At 34.9% G+C, this 21,730-nt stretch overlaps 1 protein-coding gene across 5 annotated transcripts in view; it reads right to left on the bottom strand.

Annotated features, from left to right (window-relative positions):
• PCDH9 (protocadherin 9) overlaps nucleotides 1-21,730 on the bottom strand; it is an 879,612-nt gene that overhangs the window by 396,829 nt on the left and 461,053 nt on the right. Inside the window, exon 4 of one of the 5 annotated variants that reach the window (XM_084767926.1) lies at nucleotides 30-50. The exons of the other annotated variants lie outside the window; for them this stretch is intronic. Within the exon in view, the coding sequence (XP_084624052.1) occupies nucleotides 45-50 (6 nt within the window). The 3' untranslated portion in view covers nucleotides 30-44. Of the gene's footprint in view, nucleotides 1-29; nucleotides 51-21,730 lie in introns of those variants that run through there. 5 annotated transcript variants of the gene reach the window in all.

Raw genomic sequence — 21,730 nt, 5'->3', positions numbered from 1 at the left:
TCTCGACAGCTGTGGGGAGAGTAGGGACTGCCTCTGATAGGAACTTAATTCTTAAAAGAGAGAGAGAAAGAAAGTAAACACAAGAGTAAAAGAGTTCTTCTAGGTCTCTTGAAGAAATTTCCATTACAAAAACTTCATCATTGATGAAATTTATAACATTTATAATTCCCAATTTACAATGATATGTTGAGAATTAAATATTCAAAAAAGGGCATAGCATCAGGTTTTATAAATATATAAAATCTTTCTAAGTCAGTTAAACTGAAAGTTTGCATTGTTCCAATTTATTATAAGTTAGAGTTTTTTATGATATTTAAACATGCACTTGCAAAGAGAGTCAAATAGTCAATGTACCAGCTCTGGCTTAAGGGAAGGAGTGTACTTGGAAGCAGATGGCGTGAAGAAGGAAGGAGAAGACAAAACCATAAATCATAAGTAAAGAAGACAAAGCGGACACAGACACAAGTCAAAGTGGGCAAAAGAAGCTGGGTAACAAAAGCTGCAGGCAGAAGCCAAGGAGAAGGAGGTAAAAGGAAGGGCACAGGAATAAAGAGAGAGAGGTTTGCCAACTGAAGCCACGTGCTCAGCATCTCAATGAAAAGCTGCAGCAGGGAGAGCACAGCACGAAAGAGCAGTGGGAAACACCATAAAAAAAGAACAGGACAGCTTTAAAAGTAGCACTGCCTTAAGAGGCTGGGGGTCCTCACTCACAGGAAGGGCCTTTAAACAGAAAGTCAGAGTCTGTTCTTAATAACAAGTTATTCTGTAAATGAGACCGTATGATTTAAACTAAAATACATGACAGTAAATATAAAATAAGTAAAAGAATGCAGTAAATGAACAAAAGACAAATGGGGAGAAATATTAACACAGGCAATCCGATAATAAAGATGTCTAGGATCTTTCCAAATGACCTTGAACATTGGTTAGGCACTATATAGATCCATATTATTCTAACACTTAAATTCTATATACAACTTCTTTGGTTAGTGTCCCCACCAAGTATCATTTGAACAACCCAACCGTGTTTAAATGATCTCAGTTGAGGTAAAGACATGTTCGACCTTGATCTGAAAATCTCTGGAATCTATACATATCATTCATGGCATGAATCGGAACACCTCATTTGCCTTTTCTTTACCAAATGTAGTAATGAGTTGTTTTTAAACAGTACAGTTACATCTCCATTTAAAAAAAGACATTTGTATGTCTCTGTCTATGTGAGTGTAGTACATACTGTTTCTCTGCTAAATATGAACGTGTGTGTCCTTACATATAGAAACAAAGGGTTGTATCCAAATGGCCTCTTGGTTCTTCTTCACCTTATTCTTTGGGACAAGGTGTCTCCTGTAGTACAGAGCTCATTGAACAGCTCGTCTGGACACCCAGTCGCCCCAAGTGTACGAACATGCTCAGTCTCTTATGTGGCTACTGAGGTTAGAAACGCAGCACCTTATACCTGTGTGACAGACATTTTCTGGATTCATCTTTAGCACCCAGCTTTATCTTTAATCTACACTTATACTCATGATTTTTTTATGTATTCAGAGGAGGAAATTAGAGATGAAAATGGACAAGGTGGATATCACTTTTATAATAAAAATTTCAGCCACATACAACAGCTAGATCATCAAACTAAAATGACTGCAGGTATTGTCCACCAGGGCTGGATCTTTTTCAGCAAATAATTATTTAGGTATCCTCCTCCAGATCCCTTCAACCTTTCATACCCACATCAAGCACAAAATTGAAAAGCAAATGTCCCAGATTTATCCAACTGCCAAAATTGGAAAATGTCAAAGAAATACTCTCCCTATTCCAGTGGAGCGAGATAAACTCCTATCTGTCCCAGCCATGTAAGCTAGAACTCTATTAATAATTTTTAATCCCTAACTCCCTTTGAGCTCAAAATCCACCTATGGGAGGCTGTTTTCATCTTTTCACCACAGTGTTACTACAGTTGACAACTGAGTCTACTCCATAGTCACGTGTGCATAGCTGCATATAGACCTAATTTATTATATTGTCCATTAATCTTGCCACCGAACACATCATCATAAAATAAAATTTACTGATTTACTAACAGATTAACAAATTCCAAATTCTCCCCTTTTCTTCTATAATATCTTTGGACTTTAGAAGTTAGAGTTGTAGCATTTACCATAAGCTCTTTAAATCTATTCCAACCACAGACTTTTCCTCATTGTCCTCTAAGTACTTTGTAGTTTGTTGTGGCTATTGGCGTGCAGCTGCTGTGCCTTCAGCCTCTGCAAACTCCTTCCACCATGTAACCTAATTTGGACTGGATGGCTCTGCTTCCGAGAAAGAACTCAGAAATACTACTGTCTAGAAGCTTTCCTAGAGTTCCCTGACTTCTTAAGAACTAGTGGTATTTTGATTAAAAATACTTTAGTACATTAAGATGTATTCTAGTATGTCCCTTAGGTTGTCTGACTTGCCACATAGGCTTTGGAATATTTAAGGGTGGAAAATATGATATACTATTCCACCATTGTCCTTATAACTATGAACTTTATAGAATACTAAAATAAGGTGAAAATTCAAGAAAGTTTCCAGAATTTATGTTATTATATTATATTCATCTCATTTTCTAATACATAACACCATTTATAGCAGACTAGTGCTCTATGGCAGTAATTGCATTGGATATATCTTCTAGTCAATCATTCAAATAGCCTCAATTTCAAATCTATTATATGCATATATATGAATTTATCTTTTGCATATTCTATAGTCTACTTTTAAAACATTTAATGTAAACATTTCTTGAAATTTAGTTATTTGATACCTACATCTTTTATAAGCATAAATATATATAAATATTTTAATGAGGTCGATTCTTATTCGAAATTTGTTCTTGAAAAAGTAACTAACTGTAAGTATTTCTATCATCAGTCATGGATCTATTATGCTTTCCTTTTGAGCCACTGAACTTCCCAAATGTACAATCCACATTCAAGCTCCTATAGGACCTGTGGCATGGTTCAGTAGTTTAAAGTGCTCTCTGCAAATGTGAGGACCAGAGTGTAGATTCCTAGCACCCATGTAAAAGTTAGTGAAGCAGGGTGGGCCCCTTTAACCCTGCATGCCTCTCCAGAGGCAGTCAGGTGATCCCCAGGGCAAAGCTCTGAAGTTGGTGAGTTCCAGACTTAGAAAGACTTTCTGCCTCAATAAGTAAATTTGACAGAAATGAAGGAAGAATCTTGACATCAACTTTGTCCCTACACACACACACACACACACACACACACACACACACACACATGAACACACACACCAAGTAAGCATATAGACCACCAAGGTGAATATTTAATTATTACAGCCAATATTATAATCTTCATTATACTTGGCCCTAATTAGGCAGGGTGTGAGGAATGCTTATGGTATGTCCCCACTACTATACTTTATACAAATACCCAAAACTGCAGGAAATATATATTCTTTTGTACAAAGACTAAATAAGCAGGTCCATAAGGGAATGGTTCAGTGGTATCTTTGAAAAAGTTTTAGGTTTAGAAAATATTCATTACAGGTATAACAAGCCTTTTCTCCAGACTAAAAAAAAAAAAAATCTAATGGTCACAATCAGAGGAATAAACTCCAATGAGAAGTTGAATTTATTTTCAAGTAGAAAGGTGAAATATTGAAACAGCCTACTAAAGAAGCTTTTGACATTTCCTCATTACTGAAATTATGGTTACATAACTGATTTCTAGTGAGGTCAGACTGTTTATGTTTGAAAAGTGTTCTAGTGAAAATAGAGAGCGTTTTGGGGGGGGGATAGTTTTAGCCTGTAGACTCTGAATTGCTTTTGTTTTATTCATGATTATAGATTTTTGTATCATAATCTCTGCTGATATACTATGCTATATCATTAGCCTAATAAAATAAAACTTGTGTTTCCTGTGAAACAGTTATGAAGCTTGTCTGTACAATACAGTGTTTATAAATGTTTCCCCCAAGCCACAGCATGATGGATTAGTGTCCCATTGAACATACATATGAGTCTTGCATAGAAAGAAAAAGGAATTTCACTTTGAACCAAATTGAGATAAACATATCTCATAAGTGAATCAACTTGCAATATTTCACACACAGTAACTCTCAAAGTAAGCCGAATGAGATATATTAGGGATGCCGTACTTCACATAAAAATAGTATTACCATAACATTAAATTATAGGTCCAATTTATCAACAGAACTCTCTTTCATACCAATATATAAAACACCACTTAAAGATATACCATATCAGTATTAAAAAATATTACATATATTATGTTATCATAAGTATCATAAATGATTTTTAAAATCATTTGATGTTCTTTTAAATTTCTGAAGGTATTGAGAATATTACTATATGTGGAACACTGCAGAAAATCATTCATTTATATTTTGCTTTTGATATTACAATTATATTCAAAATTTCTGTCTTTGAGCTATGGTAGTATTTAAATTTTAATGCACTAATATCACCTATGCTACAGCAAATTTTGAGCATCTATACTTACCTAGCTTATATATTCCGACTCATTTCCATTTGAGACTTCATGTACTGAGGCAGATTATTTAAAATTATTAAATTATTGGGCTTTACTTAATATGAAATATAATAGACTGTTACCCCATATAGAAACGTTGTTAATATTTAACTAATATGTTCCAAAATCCTTTAATGTAGATAATTATACCTTAAATATCTCCCTGTGATAATTTATTTAAACTGTCAGCCTGACACAACCTGTAATAACCTAAGAAGAGACTCTCAATGAGGGATTTCCTCTAGCAGGTTGGCTTTAACTTGTTTGTTGGAGAGTCTTGATTGCTTTAATTTATGTAGGAAGAACAAACCTAACAATGCACATCAGAATATCTTGGTTTGGGCTCTGGACTGTTTAGAATAAGAGAAAACATCAATACATACATTCTCCTCTGCTTTCAATTGTAGATATGATGGTTTTTTGTTTGTTTGTTTTAAACACATTATTACTGAAAAATAAAATATTTCATATTACATCTCATTTGCTCTCCCATACCACGCATCCTTCCATTCCTCCCTCCCTCCCGCTTTCACCCCATTCCCCTTCCCTATGACTGTGACTGAGGAGGACCTCCTCCCCCTGAGTATAATGCTAGGGTATCAAGTCTCTTCTAGGTAGTCTGCTATCCATCCTCCGAGCGCCATTGGGCCTCCCCATCAAGGGGACATAGCAAAATATGGGGCACCAGAGATCATGTGAAAGTCAGTCCATAGTCTCCATTTAAATGTGGAAAATATCCTGTCTCTTGGCTAGATGTGGGTAGGGGTTTGATGATGACTGCATGTATTGTCCTTGGTTGGTGCCTTAGATCGACCAGAACCCCTGGGCCCAGATCCACCCATCATAGTGTTTTTCTTTTAGGTTTCTAGGACCCTCTGGTTCCATCTATGTCCCTATCTCCTATATTTTTCTCACCTAGAGTCTCAATAGGATGTCCTCCCCTCTGTCCCACTTATCTGGTAAGTGAAGACTTTCATGGGACCTGCTTCTTGGGCCAGTGTCCAGTTATAAGTGAGCATTTACCATTTGACTCTCTTTGCTTCTGGGTTAGCTCACCCATTATGATTATTTCTAGTTCAATCCATTTGTCCACAAATTTTGGAAATTCCCTGTTTTTAATAGCTGAATAGTATTCCATAGTGCAAATGTACCACAGTTGTTTTGTTTTGTTTTGTTTTGTTTTGTTTTGTTTTTTATCCATTCTTCTACTGAGGGACACTTAGGCTTTTCTATGTTCTGGTTATTATGAATAAGGCTGCTATGCATATGTTTGAGAAATTTTTCTTGTTGTGTCCTGGAGCATCTTCTGGGTATATTCTAAGGAGTGGAATAGCTGGGTCTTGAGGAAGCGCTATTCCCAGTTTTCTGAGATAGCACCAGACAGATTTCCAAAGTGGCTGCACTAGTCTGCATTCCCATCAGCAAGGAAGGGACTTGTGGATGTGATGTTACTAGCTGCCTTTCACTTCTGCCACTGTGACTTCTACGTATTGATGAGATATAATGTAGAATTGTGAGCTAAAATAAATCGTTTCTCTCCTATGTTGCTTTTGTCAGGGTAGGTTATAAACACAAGAAAAATTAAAGCAGACCATGCTCAAGAACTTTAAAAAAAATTGCTACTTTCCTTTTCTTATCCAAGTTGGATCTTCTGAGTTGCCATGTCCATAAAGTGTTTTAGAACTTAAGTCATTAAGTCACCTATAGACTTATTTGAATTCATAATTTTTACTTGACAGAGGAACATGAACTTTATGCTCTTAGTCTTTTAAATAATTGCTTAACACATTCAAAACCCTCCCCAAATTGTGCTCTTTCAGATGATAAGCATCGACTGTTGGAATATTAACTTCTCAGCTCTCGTGGTTCCCTCACTTGAAAAGACAGGCATAAACTTGGACAGAAACACATGCATGCAAAAGTGTGACACTGCAGTCTCTGATCTGCAGATAGAAACGCGATTCCAACAGATAATCTTATATTTTATTAAACTGAGTACCTTAACGGCCATAGGTGGTGTTGGAGAACACAGTGATGCCACTGGCTACACTATAGACCGTGATGGTTCTGTTGGTGGTGATCTGGCTCAGTGGCTTTGAATCTAACCTTGAAAACCCTCTGCATATAATTTTAAAAACTTCATCATCAGGGAGTACTTTCATTTGCATAATTATCCTCTTCGAGATAGTTCCATTTCTCACAATGTCTCTTTAATTATGACATCAATACCACAGAAAATTAGACCTACTCCTTGTAGTTCTATTAACCATATCCACAAATTATTCCTTTCACATTTTTAATGCAAAACTGTTACTCAGTCATCTTTAGTTATTTATACAACCTTCCTCAACATTAATCATTTTTGATGTGCAGCTTTATTAATTCTCTAGCCAAAAAAATCAAAGAAAATATAAACCTGGTGGCGTGAATTAATTTCCTTAGTTGGAAGGTATAAGCTATAAAGTTTATTCTCATGCTATAAACTAAATACCAAAGTAGACAGAATTTTTCTAGAAAATGAGTAAAGGTATATGGTATTCTAATTTTTACAAGATAATGGCAGTTATGAGATTAATACATATTTTATATTAAAAATGCTACACATAATATGACTCAAAAGAGATTCTGAAGTATATAGATTGCAAATTAATCTTGCCAGTGCCTTTAATATGAACAGTGACTATTCCAGTCTTTTTTTGTATTATCAAAAAAGCAATATTTAATATTTATATTCCTACTTTCTATTAGTTTGTTAATTGCCAGTTATTCTTATTAAATATCTTTTAATAAAAGTATTAACTATCAACTAATGCTATTTACGTAAGAGTCAGTGGGTTATATGAAGCAGTTAATGTTTGATCTAGGTGTGTATTCAAATATCCACTCAGTCATGACTATCTAATACAGCCTCAATATACTTCTTAAACGAGAGCGTCAATGAGCTTCCCTATTTGAAAAGGGCTTGCAATTTCGAGCCATGCTATCAAGATAATACATCTTGACAATGGATGCATTTAACTAGGAGCCCTCTCAGATTGTGTCTTAACCATTTATTTCTTTGTCTGTTCTCTCAGTATGTGATTGTTGTGAACTATAGTGCTTATTTACATTGATTTCTCAAAGTCCACCTAGTATACTATTGCACCCCTCAAACTTTTAATTGACTTCAGAAACAACAATTATGTTGGAGCCTATGACTCCACATTTGAAATTTGGCTAACTCTTGGTAGGACACAGCTATTAATAATTGACATGTTAATATTCTGTTCCAGAAATCATATTAACGAAAATGATTTCTGCTTATGGATATAAGTTTAGTTGAATAATTAAAATGTGTATCTGGTAAGTGAAAAAGCAGCAGCTTTATACATTAATTTGTAATCCTATGTTGTGCTATCATATCAGCTCATGAAAAATGATATTTATTTTCAAGAAATTAGTAACTATTTTTAAATATAAATGGTGAATCAAAGTAATATTTCAAAATCAACACCATTGTAAACTACATCCTCAAAACTATGACCAAATATGTCCTCTCCTTGTCAACACAGTCCTCAATTCTATTTTAAGGCTGATTTGATTAATGCTGAAGATCCTAAGGCTAAAGCAGTATGTAAATTTTGATTAACACAGTTTTCTAAAAATAGGAATATCTTTTTTAACCATATGAATATAGCATCGGGTACTTTTTATGACAAGAAATTTTCAGATAGTTGTACACTGCACACTTTTATCTTCAACAGATTTGCGACTGACTTCTTGAAGTTTCAAGTGGCTATAGCCTAATTAGGGTAGCTGAGACATACTGGGCATATTTCACTACTTTATTTGACACAATGTACTACCAATATGTCTCAAAGTTAACATGAATTTTAATTTACAAACACTTGTAAAGTCTTCTGAAAATAAATATCAATGTATTAAAATAAGAATCTTCAAATACTTCTAAAAATAACAAGATGTTAAGCAATAGAATATCTCACAAAGTTAAGATGACTTACGTTTACCAAAATACAACTATGTACCATATAATTTATATCTCTATATACTGTGTGTGTTTGTGTGTGTGTATGTGTTTCTGTTTGTATATATAAAATAAGGATTTTGGAAACATGAATTCAAGAGAATAATAACTAAATTATAGGAACATATAGTAAATATGCTGTGTGTTAAAAAAACAATGGTAGATAAGACAATTAAATTAGAGTCAAACTTCATGAGTATGTATTACTCTGTAAATGTAGTATTACATTCTCATGCAGTTATTTTAAAGCTCAATGAATAAAAAAAATGTATATAAGTGTTTCTAATCCTTGGTTCATATATTTTACATCACCGACAATTAAATACATCCTATTAAGTTGGTTTAAACTATTTAAAGTATGATGTTTCAATGCTTTAACTTTCAGCCCAGTTATGAGCTGATTTATGTACCTTCAGGAGTTGGTTATTGAAATCACAGTTCAATTAACTCAAAGTGTAGCTGCACTTGAACACAGGACTTTCAAAAAGTTTAAACTTTAAAAATATCCTCTAACTGTGGGCCTTGTAATGGTGTGAATGAGATGTTCCCCCAACACTCTTATGCATTTGGCACTTGGCCAAAAGTTGTTGGTGCTGTTTGGGTTGTTTAGGAGACACTGCTTTCTTCATGGATTATGTTTCTGGAGGTGGGCGCTGAGAACATAGATTCCGTCACGCCCACTTCCTGCCCTCTGCTTTGAACTTTCGCTTAGCTTCCTGCTGCACCATACCTCTCTCTTCTCTGCCATGATGTACTCTTCTTGCTCGCTGTGAAACTATAAACCCAAATGGACTTTTTGTCCTGTAAACTGATCTCTATTACAGCAATAAAAACTAATAAAGACTAAGATAAAACCATGAATCTTCTTGAAGAAGTGTAATTTGAACACACAGAATAACATGAGAACTGTATTTCAGCAGAAAAGACAGACCATGTAATGATACAGGCAATGTGTCCATTTACAATTCTCATGAGAAACTTAACATATTTTATATCAATTTGGATATCAACCTATAGATACTATAGTAAATAAAATTTTATATTTTACAATGTGTAGTTTTATAAATAAATTTTATAAACGTGAGTTTTTATAATATAGCCTTCTAATAAAATAAATTATAAATTGAAGCACTAACACTTGTTCATGAATCTTGCACAGCGCTTTTCAATACCACTAAATACACACATAATAGACATGAGAAAATTCTGATGGTTATGATAGTTTCAATTCTATATGTGCTGCAGAATTTCAATTTGAAAACACAATTCCTTTCCACCCCTCTGTCATGAAGAAACTAACTATCTCCTTAAAGAAAACATTAAGTATCCTTTAGTTTTCATATACCCATTTCCCTTTCAGCCCTATTTTTCATGTAAACTATGTAATTGCCTATAGTTGATTTTATTTGTTTTCCTGCTATGCCATAGCACAATGATGAAGGTGACAAATATATCTTACACCCAGGTGTCCATTACTTACCTATAGCCTAGTACACTCTGAAACATCTGCCTGTTTCACAAACCAATTAAAATCACCAGTGTGTCTCCCTAACATAGAGATACACATATCTCTAAATCTACTTCAGACTTAACAAATTCTCACACACATCAATAAACATCACCATAAATACTCCTGTCCTAGAGTACAGGAAAGAGTGGAGACCTGTGCAATCCTTTATGATATTGCAGAGATAACTTGAAATAACATAAAAAATGTACAATAGTCATGTATGTATGTAGAATTAAATATGTTTCCTTTCATTGCATTCAGCAAACTAGTTTTTCATTTTGTTTAAATAATTCAATTAAACTTGAAATTAGAGAGGCCATCAAAAGTCACAGATTTTCAGTAATACAATAGATGTGACGCAGTGTATATTTGAAAATTCCTGAGAGAATATTTCAATCTCACATAGCACAAGAAACAAATATGTGAAAATATGAATATATTATCTGGACTTAGCCATTTCTAAACTGAAGGAAATTTCAAAACACAAAATTTTAAGCACAAAAATGTTCATTAAAGTAGAACAAACTTAAAAGTAAACAATTTAAAGTAAATATTTTTTAAAATTTCAAGAAACATTCTATGTTATGAGGCTTTATATAATGAGGCATAAAGTACAATGCCTGCTCGTAAACTTGGTTAAAACATTGTTAGAAAAATAGTTGTCTATACAAACCACACACACACACACACACACACACACACACACACACACACACACCACATTAAAAGATAGAAAAATGAAAAGACACATAATGAAAATAATGTATAAGTAGTCAGAGAGATATAAAACAATTATTGGCATTGCTTATGCTTCTTTTTAAATCAGCTCCTGGTATTGTGCCGGAAAATAGAGAGTCCTGAATATTTGGGTAAGAAAGTATTGAATTTTTTTCTCCACACTTCTTAAGCTTCAGACCAATCTTCAGACAGACACTAAGTTCTTGATATCTAATAGGTCCATGTTATTCTATTCATATTTGCAAAGATAAAGATATTTTGTGCCTCTATAAAATGGCCCAACATAGTAGCCATTCTAATTCTACTTCTGGAGTAAACTATATATGTACATGGACCAACAGCTCAAAACTATGCTAATGGATTAGACTTTGAAAACATGATCTTTGGGTCTGTAAGGAAACTGTTGGGAAGGGTTCTGAGATTTACAAGCAAGGTGAATACATTTAAATATAATTAATTTTTGTTTGTGTTCAGATGCATATTTGTGTGTAGGCAGGTATGGGGAAGCGAGTAGAAAACCTCCATTCTTCCTCTCAGGTATCACTCATAATATTTTTAGATATGTTATTCCTCTAGCCTATAGGTAACTTTTGGCTAGGGTGGCTGGCTAACAAGGGTCAGGAATGGGTTGTCTCTACTTCCGCAGTATGAGATGGTAACAGTTCTCTACCACACCCTGTTTTGTTCTTTGTGGGCTCTTTTTGTGGTTCTCTGAGACACCATATAAAAGTAAATATTATGCTTATATTACATTTATATTATCTACCACACCAAAGTGTATATGCAGGAAAATATGTTTACTTAAATATAGAGTTAAATGTTACTATGTATTAAGAAAATGCAATATGACACAGAGAACATATATTTCCTCACCCCAATTGTTATACCTAACACACAAAGAAATATAGATGGTTAAAAAAAAGTTGTACTTTGCTCAATATGTTATGTTCCTAAGGTAAATGCAGACAGCATTTTGACTGAAAGAAAATATGGCTTCTGGTCTCTGCTGGATCCACTGGCAAATTGACTTTCATAAATCTGACACCTCAAATTTATATTACTTCTGGCATTTACTGACTATTTCCCCAGCTCCAGGAATAAAATCAGATTGCTGGTAAATATCTCAGAGCAAAAAGTTTTGGATTCTTCTCTCTCTCTCCCTCTCTTTCTCTCCCTCCCTCTCTCTCTCTCTCTCTCTCTCTCTCTCTCTCTCTCTCTCTCTCTATGTTTGCACATTCACTTATAAAAAATTAATGCATATTCTAGACTCAAATGGCCTTAATCAAACAGTCTACATTACTAATTTGCTATAAGATTGCACAAAAATGTTAATTATTCATTTTTCTTGTCTATAAAAATAATCTTAAAGTGCCAAACTCATAAGGAATTTGAAATGATTCATTGAAATTTTTTATTTTTCCAATTAGAATAATTGTGATATTTGGTAATGACTTAATGCTAGCTAGCATCTATGAGAGTGACAATGATGATGATGATGATGATGATGATGAAATATTGTAAAAATTTATTATAAGTAACATGTATAAAGCAATCATATAATCAAAAAAGCTCTATCTTTCAAACTCCGCTGTGTAATCTCTTTCTTAAGTTTGATTCAGCAATGATTCTAAAGCAAACAGAGACAGTGTTATCTCCAGTACGGTCAGAATACTATGTTTTATTCAACAAATGGCAAATTACTCTCTAGCAGGAAATTTTACTTGAGCAAGCAACCAAGCAGGCTTGCACTGGTTCCAAAACCCCACTACAATGCTAATGATTTCTTCATGGTGAATTAATAAGATTAAAATGTTTGTGATTGTAGCAGCTGTTGGGAACAGTGGGAGAGCTTCTACCAGCACATTGCAAGTCCAGGGCCCCTCTGTTCCTGTTCTTGTGTTTATATACAATAGGAATGCTAATGGACCGTACACACCATGCTACACTTAAATTAATAACAATTATTTCCACCAAAGTAGCCATCAAACAACCCCCTCTCGCCTTTATAGGGAATTTGTGTATATATGTGTGTGTATGTGTGTGTGTGTGTGTGTGTGTGTGTGTGTGTGTGTGTGTGTGTGTGTGTGTGTATTAAAGTGAGTAGGAAAGAGTTATTCCTTTTACACAAAAGGTAGAATTTAGCTTTTATAGTGAGTGAGTGGCTAGTATTTAGCACTCTGATTAATTATCACAGTAAGAAACGATTAGTTTTTGCCAACATGATGAACATGTTTACCTTGATTGAATCCATTATTACCTCCTTACATCATTTCACTGACTCCCAGTGGCCTCCTGGGTAATGTGTAAATATTTCCTCTCACTGTATTCAGCTTTCTAGTCCAGGAAATGAACCAGCCTATTAATTTCTGATTATGTCCCCTCATCATGTTGATTAAATATATTAATTGAAAGGTTTTTTTTTAATTCTATCTTCACTCTTTAGTATGGCCTGTCTGTGGTGACAGACATTTTTTCATAACTTTAGAATGTAAACAACATGATTAGAATTCATGTTTTTTTTTATTTTAATGCTTTTACATCATTTATACTACCTAACATCTAAAATAATGATGCTCTAGTAAAAAATAATGAGAAAATATTTTAAGTAAAAAAAATTTTATTTAAGATAAAGTTTGAGAATAATTGTGTAGAAGTAGCATCATGAAAAATTCTAACGAGTTCATGGGTTTTAAATTGAAATTTTTTGATGCAAGAGTATACACAAAATAACTATGGGACCAAATATCAGAAAAATATTTCTTAGAAAATTATAGAATACCTCTTATATTAATTACGTCATTCAGAAAGACAACATGATGGAAACTGTCATGAAGAGTTGAATACTGAAATCAGGGATCAAAAAAGGGGTTCCATTGCTGGTGGAGTGCAAACTTGTATAAACACCTTGGAAATCAATCTGGCACTTTCTCAGAAAATTGGGAGCAGTGCTACCTCAAGACCCAGCTATACCACTCCTGGGCATACATCAGAAAGATGCTCCACCATACAACAAGGACATTTGCTCAACTATGCTCATATCAGCTTTATTCATAATAGCCAGAAGGTGGAAATAACCTAGCTGTTCTTCAACTAAAGAATGGGTAAAGCAACTGTGCTATGTTTACACAGTGGAATACTGTGCTATTCAGCCACTAAAAACAAGGAAATATTGAAATTTGTAGGCAAATAGATGGAACTAGAAATGATCATCTAGAGTAAGGTAATCTAGACCCAAAAAGGCACTTTTAAAGGTACTTTTAAGTGGATATTAGCTCAACATAGATGTCCTCTGAGAGACTCTCCCGGTGGGGGATTGGGACAGATGCTAGCACTAGAAGCATGACCCTGAAAGTTGTATGGAAGAGTGGAGTGGGGGATGGAAAGACCCAGAGGAGTCAGGAGCTCCACAGGGAGACCATCAAGGCAGGTGGATCTAGATCCAGGGGGACTGGACAAACTGTGCACCAACCAAGGACAAAGCAGGCACAGGACCTAGACACCCTGTTTATAAGTAGCCTGTAGCCAATGAATTCTCCAGGTGACGTGCAGAGTCGGGAGGCTATTGCTGTTGAACCTTTAACATGCACTCTGATCCCGGCAATTTGGTCACAGCCCATTGGCAAAGCAGCCTTTCAGGAACACAGAGGAAAGGGATGCATGCTATCCTGATGAGACCTGACAGGATGTGGTCCAACAGTGGGAGAGAAGCCCCACCTCCCAAACAGAAATCTAGGAGAACAGAATAGGGCAGAAGAGGGAGGGAGGTGGGAACGGGAAAATAAGATCTAGAGGATAACAATCTGGAATTAACATGAATACAGTATAGTAAATTAAAAAATAAAAATAAAAACAAATAAAACATCAAAAGAGGACGAGGAGGTAATGTCATTCAAACAAAGACATCTCCAAAAGTTAAATATTTTTTTAAAACCAACTGAATTTCTCTTAAAATCTTCAGTCAATGTATGTATAAGTATGTACTGTATTGTCTGTTTAAGTAAAATTCCAGTTCATCACTTTGACCAATAGAATTTTTCTAAAAATCTGGGTCAGAAAAAGATTTCATGTTACAGATAAGTTCTTGAAATGTGCAAAGTCCCATGATGTGAAAATTATGACTTAAATGTGTGTTAAATATCACAAGAGAACAATTTATTTACCCTTATACAATAATAACATTTTCTGAATACATGTTGTGCCTGTAACTTTTAATTGCAAAATTTTAATTGTGGCTGGTTAGAGCATTTAGCCCAATTGAAATTACATATAGGAAGATATATGTATTAAATTAATTTGTGAAAGAATGCATTAAATTGGGGATGCAATAAATTTAGAATTTTTAATTATTATGTAATATTCCTTGTAATGTGTGTATATGTATCTAAGAATCCACATAAATTTATAATGTAAAATAAAACATTATTTTCTATTAATATAAAGTTGAATTTTATTCAAATATATTATATATATAATCATACACATATTTATATAATTTAAATATTTCTATTGAGGCCTTAAGATTTTGCTCCATAAAAAGAAGAAGATAATTACTAAGTGTAGTGTCTAACCTCTAAAACTGCATTGTCAGACCTTGTTCATTATGCAGTAATTAGAAAGAGACCATTAGTACCAATGTTGTGAACTTTTCTCTGTAGTTCGGGTAGAGTGTGGTATAACCAATTAAAACAAAGACATTTAAGGAGGTTAAAAAAAAGAAAAACATTAAAGCCAGTTCATTAAACCTTCATATTTTGGGTTTAATAATACCAAAGTGCACATTTAAGCACAAAAGCTTGAATTGAGAATATATCCCAAAGCATACTACAAATGTGAGAGATTTTGGGTAATACAGAAATTACCCAAATAGCTGCTAAGAGGTATAGAAACCCAAACCAGTCATAACACATTGTTAAAAAGTATGTTTTTAAGATATATGTTTTGATATTATTGTGACTATTTTAATGAGTTTTTTTTCATTTAATCGTTGGCAGTCTTAAGAAATTTTCAATACTAGGACTTATACAGAAAGTAGATGAGTAAAGAGGATTATAAATATTGACATTAGGAAAGAAACATTCAGAATTATTTCCATTCTTAATTTCCATTTTTTCAAGAATCACTAAAAATCTCCTCTAGAAGCCATGTGTCATCAAATGCATTTTATTGGATATCATTTACCACATTAGCTATATTTCATATTCTATCATCTGCCTCAATGTGCTCAAACATATATGGGGTGTGCAAATTGCAGTTCACTGAAAGTTGTTCATGATGCTAGTAAAGTGAGTCAACTGTAAATGTATACAATTACTTGTGAGAATCTCTGCCTATTTATAGTCATCACTATGAAAACATGAGGTTTATAAAAAAAAATACAAATACCTAAGTGAAACACTAAGATGAGTTACTTACTCCTCTCTAGCATGGAGTGTTCTGTGGTCCAGTCCTCCATTAACAATAAATCCATGTGAGGTTAGAGAGCTACAAATGTATACAGTGAATTCACCAAATCCAAGTTCAACTAATCTTCCGGAAAATAACCTCAGAGCTAGAGGACAATCAAGATAATTTCCCCTTATAAGGACCTACTGGGAGGTACTGAAAAACACAATTATTACCATCAGTAATCATTTAAAAATGGTTAGAAGAAAAACAGGGAATGTGGTGAAATGAAAAAAAAATGTATTATAACCTCAAAATGATATCTTTTAAAAATGTGCTTGCCAGGTCTTTCTGTCTCCCAACTCTTTCGGAAGGCTTCCTGTGCTCCACCCCAAAGTTTGCCTGTGAATGTCAGCATCTGCTTCCATGCTCCGCTGGGAGGAGTCCTTCAGAAGATCTCTATGGTAGGCTCCTGTTCTCTTCCTTCTCTTCAACTGCTTTCCGTGTCTATTCTATTTGCCCTTCTAAAATGGAATTAAACATCCTCCCTGGGGGTCGGCTTGTTATTTAGCTTTTTTAGATCTATGTACTGTAGTGAAGTTATCCTGCATTCTGTGGCTAATATCTGCCTGTGAATGAATATACACCATTTGAGTCTTTTTGGGTCTGTGTTATCTCACTCTGGAGCTCCATAAGGAGACCAAAGGAGCTAACACATCTCGGCATGGGGGTCAGGTGGAGAGATGAGGCCTGCAGAGACTGATGCACTGATCAAGACCATGCATGGTGAGGACTTAGACCCCTGCTCTAATATAATGTATCGGCAGAAAAGTCTCCTTGTGTGTCTCACAGTATGGGGAGTAGGGGTTACCTCTGACTTGGACTCTGGTGCCAACTCATTGATCACTTTGCCTGGCAAGCCGCCTTGCAAGGCCATAGAGAAAGAGAATTCAGGCAGTTTAGACTAGACATGATAGGCTGGGGTCAGATGACATGAGAGGAGGGATCCTCCTTCCTGAGAACTAGGGCAGTGGGGCAGGGGGAAAGAGATGGAGAGTGAGACCAAGAGGAAACTAGAGAAGGGACTACAATAGGGATGCAACGTGAATGTATTTTTTAAACGTGCTTACCATGTGCATTGCAAATAATTGTTTATTCTAAGATTAATTTTAAAACCAAAGTATTACAGTGTGATACAAGGTATGAGGACATTGGTTTAGTGCCCAAAGGACTTAACACTGCCAAGTAGTGTGTGTTTGATCAGAATTCAATTGATTTTTCCAAATCATTTATCTTATTGCTGTAGAAAGTTTTTGTTTTTCCAATTTATACTACAAGATAAGAGATGAGAAATACAATTTAGAATTTTCTAACATATTTCAAAGCAAAACTGCATGACTGAAAACAGGTGCAAGTGTCTATATTAGAAAATATGCCCTGTATGAGTTAATATGCTGTTACTATCATAAAAACACATGACCATGATGACATAGAAAAGAAAGTGTTCAATTTCTGGCAGTTTCAAAAGATTAGTATCCACAATGGCAGAACTATGGCATCATGGCAGGGACAGCTGAGAGCCTACTATTTAATCAGTCAGAAGAAGAAGAAGAAGAGAGAGAGAGAGAGAGAGAGAGAGAGAGAGAGAGAGAGAGAGAGAGAGAGAAATAGAGACAGAGACAGAGTTAGAGAGGCAGAAATAGACAGAGACAGAGAGAAAGAGTGACAGAGACAGAGAGACAGCGACAGAAATAAAGAGGAGAGATCAATCCTAGGGATTGCTAGAGTCTTTTGATAGCAAAAAGCTACCCAGTGCCGTATCTCCTCTTATAAGGCCACAGATACTAATTCTTCCTAAAGAGTTCCACCAATTAGGAATGAATAATTCACATATGGGGGTCATTTTCTTTCCATCATTCATATCCATGATGTCATTCATTCACACACTCACCTCTCTTGACTTTAGATCTTAGTGTCCCAACACATACCATTTGCTTAAGCTCTACTTCAAGAAGAGGATGAACTAGAATATCAAATGAGACAAAACCACAGGGACTAGAGATTGGCCTAATTCTTGTGGGCCAAGTCTACCCATTTCAGGTGTGAATGCAAACCAGTATTATAGAGCAATAAAGTTCACTGAAAGAGGTTTCATGAACAAACTATGTATCGGTAAAATGCAAAGATACAACCTCAGACTCCACACTATTGTCTGTCTTTGACACTCACACAAAACACACATATTGGAATCACATAGAGGCCAGCATATGTTTGTTTTGAAATATAGCTATCAGCAAACCTTAGGGAAAGTTGAATGATGCCATTGTTATTGAAAAGGAATGATATATATTCTTAAATAGGAGAGGCTCGTTTTCAAATGAGTTAATTAGCAAACAATAAGGCGGTATATTATGCGTGAAAAACAAATGCACTCAGGTAACAAATGTGGAATAACAATTTTACAGAAGTGGTTTGTCAGGAGTAATAACCACTTAAACAACTGGCAAGCCTGATCCTATCTTTATTTTGAAATGATGATTCTTAGCAGTGTGAAAGCTTAATTACAGAGAAGAACAAAAAGAGCCCTGAGAGTACTACAGTGGTGCAAGTGAGAGATAATGTTTTCATGAAGTGAAGAAAGGGTGCCTGAAATGAGGAAAATAGGCTTTATGAAGTAGTTATGAATCAAATAGACAAATCTTGATTCCTGATGGAATGAAGAAGTTGTGCAAAAGTGAGAGATTAGAGACACCTCAAAGACAAATCTCGTAAACCTTATTTTGGGTGAAATTAATCAACATGGCTGTATAATTTTTGGGATCCAGTGAAAAGACTGGGATTTTTTGATCCAATTACTAACACTTTTTGAGTAGCAACTGCAGGGCATTCGAATAAGCTCATAGCCTCCTAGCATACATACAACACCAAGAAATTGATTGGTCTATATGTGAAAGGAACTAACTCGTCAACATAGTTCACTTTTCCACTGGGGGGGGGGGAGGAGAAAGAGAGGTCATAAAAACCAAAGTCTATAAGTATTAATCAAGTAAAAGCTTAAGTACATTTTCTAGTGTTATACAATCTTACATTATTAGTGAGATAACTAAGAGAAAATCTCTTCTGCTATCATCTCTGATTCTTCCGTTCATGGCTATTCCAACTTTGAAAACAAGCTTTGGCTCTCCCCAGTAACAGTAATTACAAATGCCCTCCTATGAGGTTCACTCTATTAAAGATCAACAAAGGAGCTATCAAAGCTCCTTAAGTCCACCAGATCTGTGCTCAGTGGCTGGGCCATAGAAAACCTTGCAGGTTTTGGAGAGAGGAGTGAGAGCATAGTGTAGGGCAGTGTGTGAATGCTCCTATCTTGCCTTTCTTGACCAGGAATTCCTTGACACCAACTGTCTTCTAGCAGAGCTCATATTGTGGACCACACAGCCTAGGGTGGGGATCCCTTACTCTATGTCACCATGGTAGAAGAGTTTCCTCATCCAGTGCATTCTGCATCTTGTCATTGAGGGTGATGTATATGGCAGAGTTTACACAAACTGGGTGGGAAAGTTACTTCAGCCCTGTGGAGGCGTTTGACATGTGTCAGCCCAAATGAGACATAGCCCTGTCTATTTCTTTTTCTGAGGCCACAAGGAAAGTCTAAATACATTTCCTTTTCAATCAAGGGAGATCCCTCTGCTTTCTAGGGGAATGAGACAACCTTTACAATATGGAGTCTAGCTGTTTCTTTCTGAGGGTGCTGGCAGCAGGAGCAAAGGTGGGGAGCATGTGAGACCTGAGTTATTAGAATCAAAGTGGGTCGTTCCTGACATGCAGTTGTAATTCCCAGACAGTAAGGTCAAGTAAAGAATGGAGTGCTACACTTCCCTCTGGCTGTAATGAGGTGTGAAGAGTCTGTAAGGTCTCTCTTAATTGTATAAAAATGATCCAAAAATAAAAGCGAAATTTCCGACTGTCTAAAACTGTTCCTGTTGTGACAATATACAGCAAATACTCTAGACCTCAAAGGACTTATTTAAAAAGAATAACAAAAGATAAATTGTAGTTGGATATGTTAGGATGGCAAAGGAAAAACAAGACCTGATTCCTACAAAAATACGAAACTGTAATTGCTTAACCCCTTAAATTAACAGAAAATGTACTGCGCTACAGTGTTCAATCTAAAAAAATGTGTTTCCTAAAATAAAACAAAGAAGTTTGAAACAAATGCTCAGAATACATATGAGAAGTAAGCTGAACATAGCTATAAGCATGAAATACAGGCCAAGCGATAGGAGAGCAACCCCATTCACATTAAAAGAGTATTGTCATCTCTTGAGGTAAGATGATGTTTCATTTAGACTTAGATGCATAATGTGAAGCATTTGTTTAAGATGTAGTGAGTATACACCCTGAGACACGAAGTATAAAGAACACAGGGATACTTTAATTCTATAAAATGCTGTCTGGTATCAGAGAGCAGAAGATGGACTCAGATATCTTCATTCTTTCATTTGATCTCTTTGCTGGCATTTCCCCTCTGCCTTTGTACATTCTCAGCCCCACTTCAGGGACTCTCGCTTTGCTCGGCATCTATATTTCATAGTAACACAGATACCTTGTAAGTTCTGAAGCGGAGCAAATAGTTTGCAGCTCATCAAATATATTTTATTTTTTCATTTTATAGATACATGAAAAAGAAGAATATTTTGCCCCCTGGCTCAATTCTAAGTTTCTTTTCTTTATGGACCTCCCAATGACTTCAAAGAGAAATTTTCTCTGGGAGAATTGAACAAGGTTTGTATGGTATAAATCTATGTTCTTTAATGTCAGGCAATAAAACAACAAAACATTATTTTAAAAAAGAACTATAAATAAAATCCAGCAAAATTAAGTGGATTTTTGACATCTCCTAATTAATACCTCTTTGCCCTTGTCTGACAGACTTAACAGACGGCAGTTTGCTTATAGTTATGTACTGATGGCATAAGATTTGTAGGAACCTTTCTAATGTTAATTTTCTTCTGTCTCTCTAGAATTATATGGTAATCTTTCAAACATATCTTAATCATTCAAAGAAGTTCTTTCATCACCATAGTGTAGGCATGGTGTCTGATTTTTCAACGTAGCCTAGAGATCCGTATTCCTATTTGGCAGATGAAATATGGCAAGTGTAACTAACAATATTTACTTGTAATTTAATTTAATTAAAATTTAAACAATGTGCTTTAATTCTATTCGGCTACTGAAATAAATCATATTTTATGAACATTTTAATAGAGTTTTTCTTACATTTTATGTTTGCATTCTCCTAAAACTAAATGTACATTTGTAAAACCACTAACAAAATAACAGCAATAGACATATATCTAGAGTTCATGTTAAGCACTATGTTGTCTAAGAAGAAAATCTAATACAAATATGAATTTTACTGAAAACATATGCAATAGAATATTAATCCATCCTCGGCAACAGGAAAACCTGAGTATTGTAGACAGACAATACCCCAAAGGAATGATACTACAG

This window comes from Acomys minous (genome assembly GCF_964271855.1).
Source record: "Acomys minous genome assembly, chromosome: 18".
NCBI lineage: Eukaryota > Metazoa > Chordata > Mammalia > Rodentia > Muridae > Acomys > Acomys minous.
This window is presented reverse-complemented; position numbering and strand designations above follow the sequence as displayed.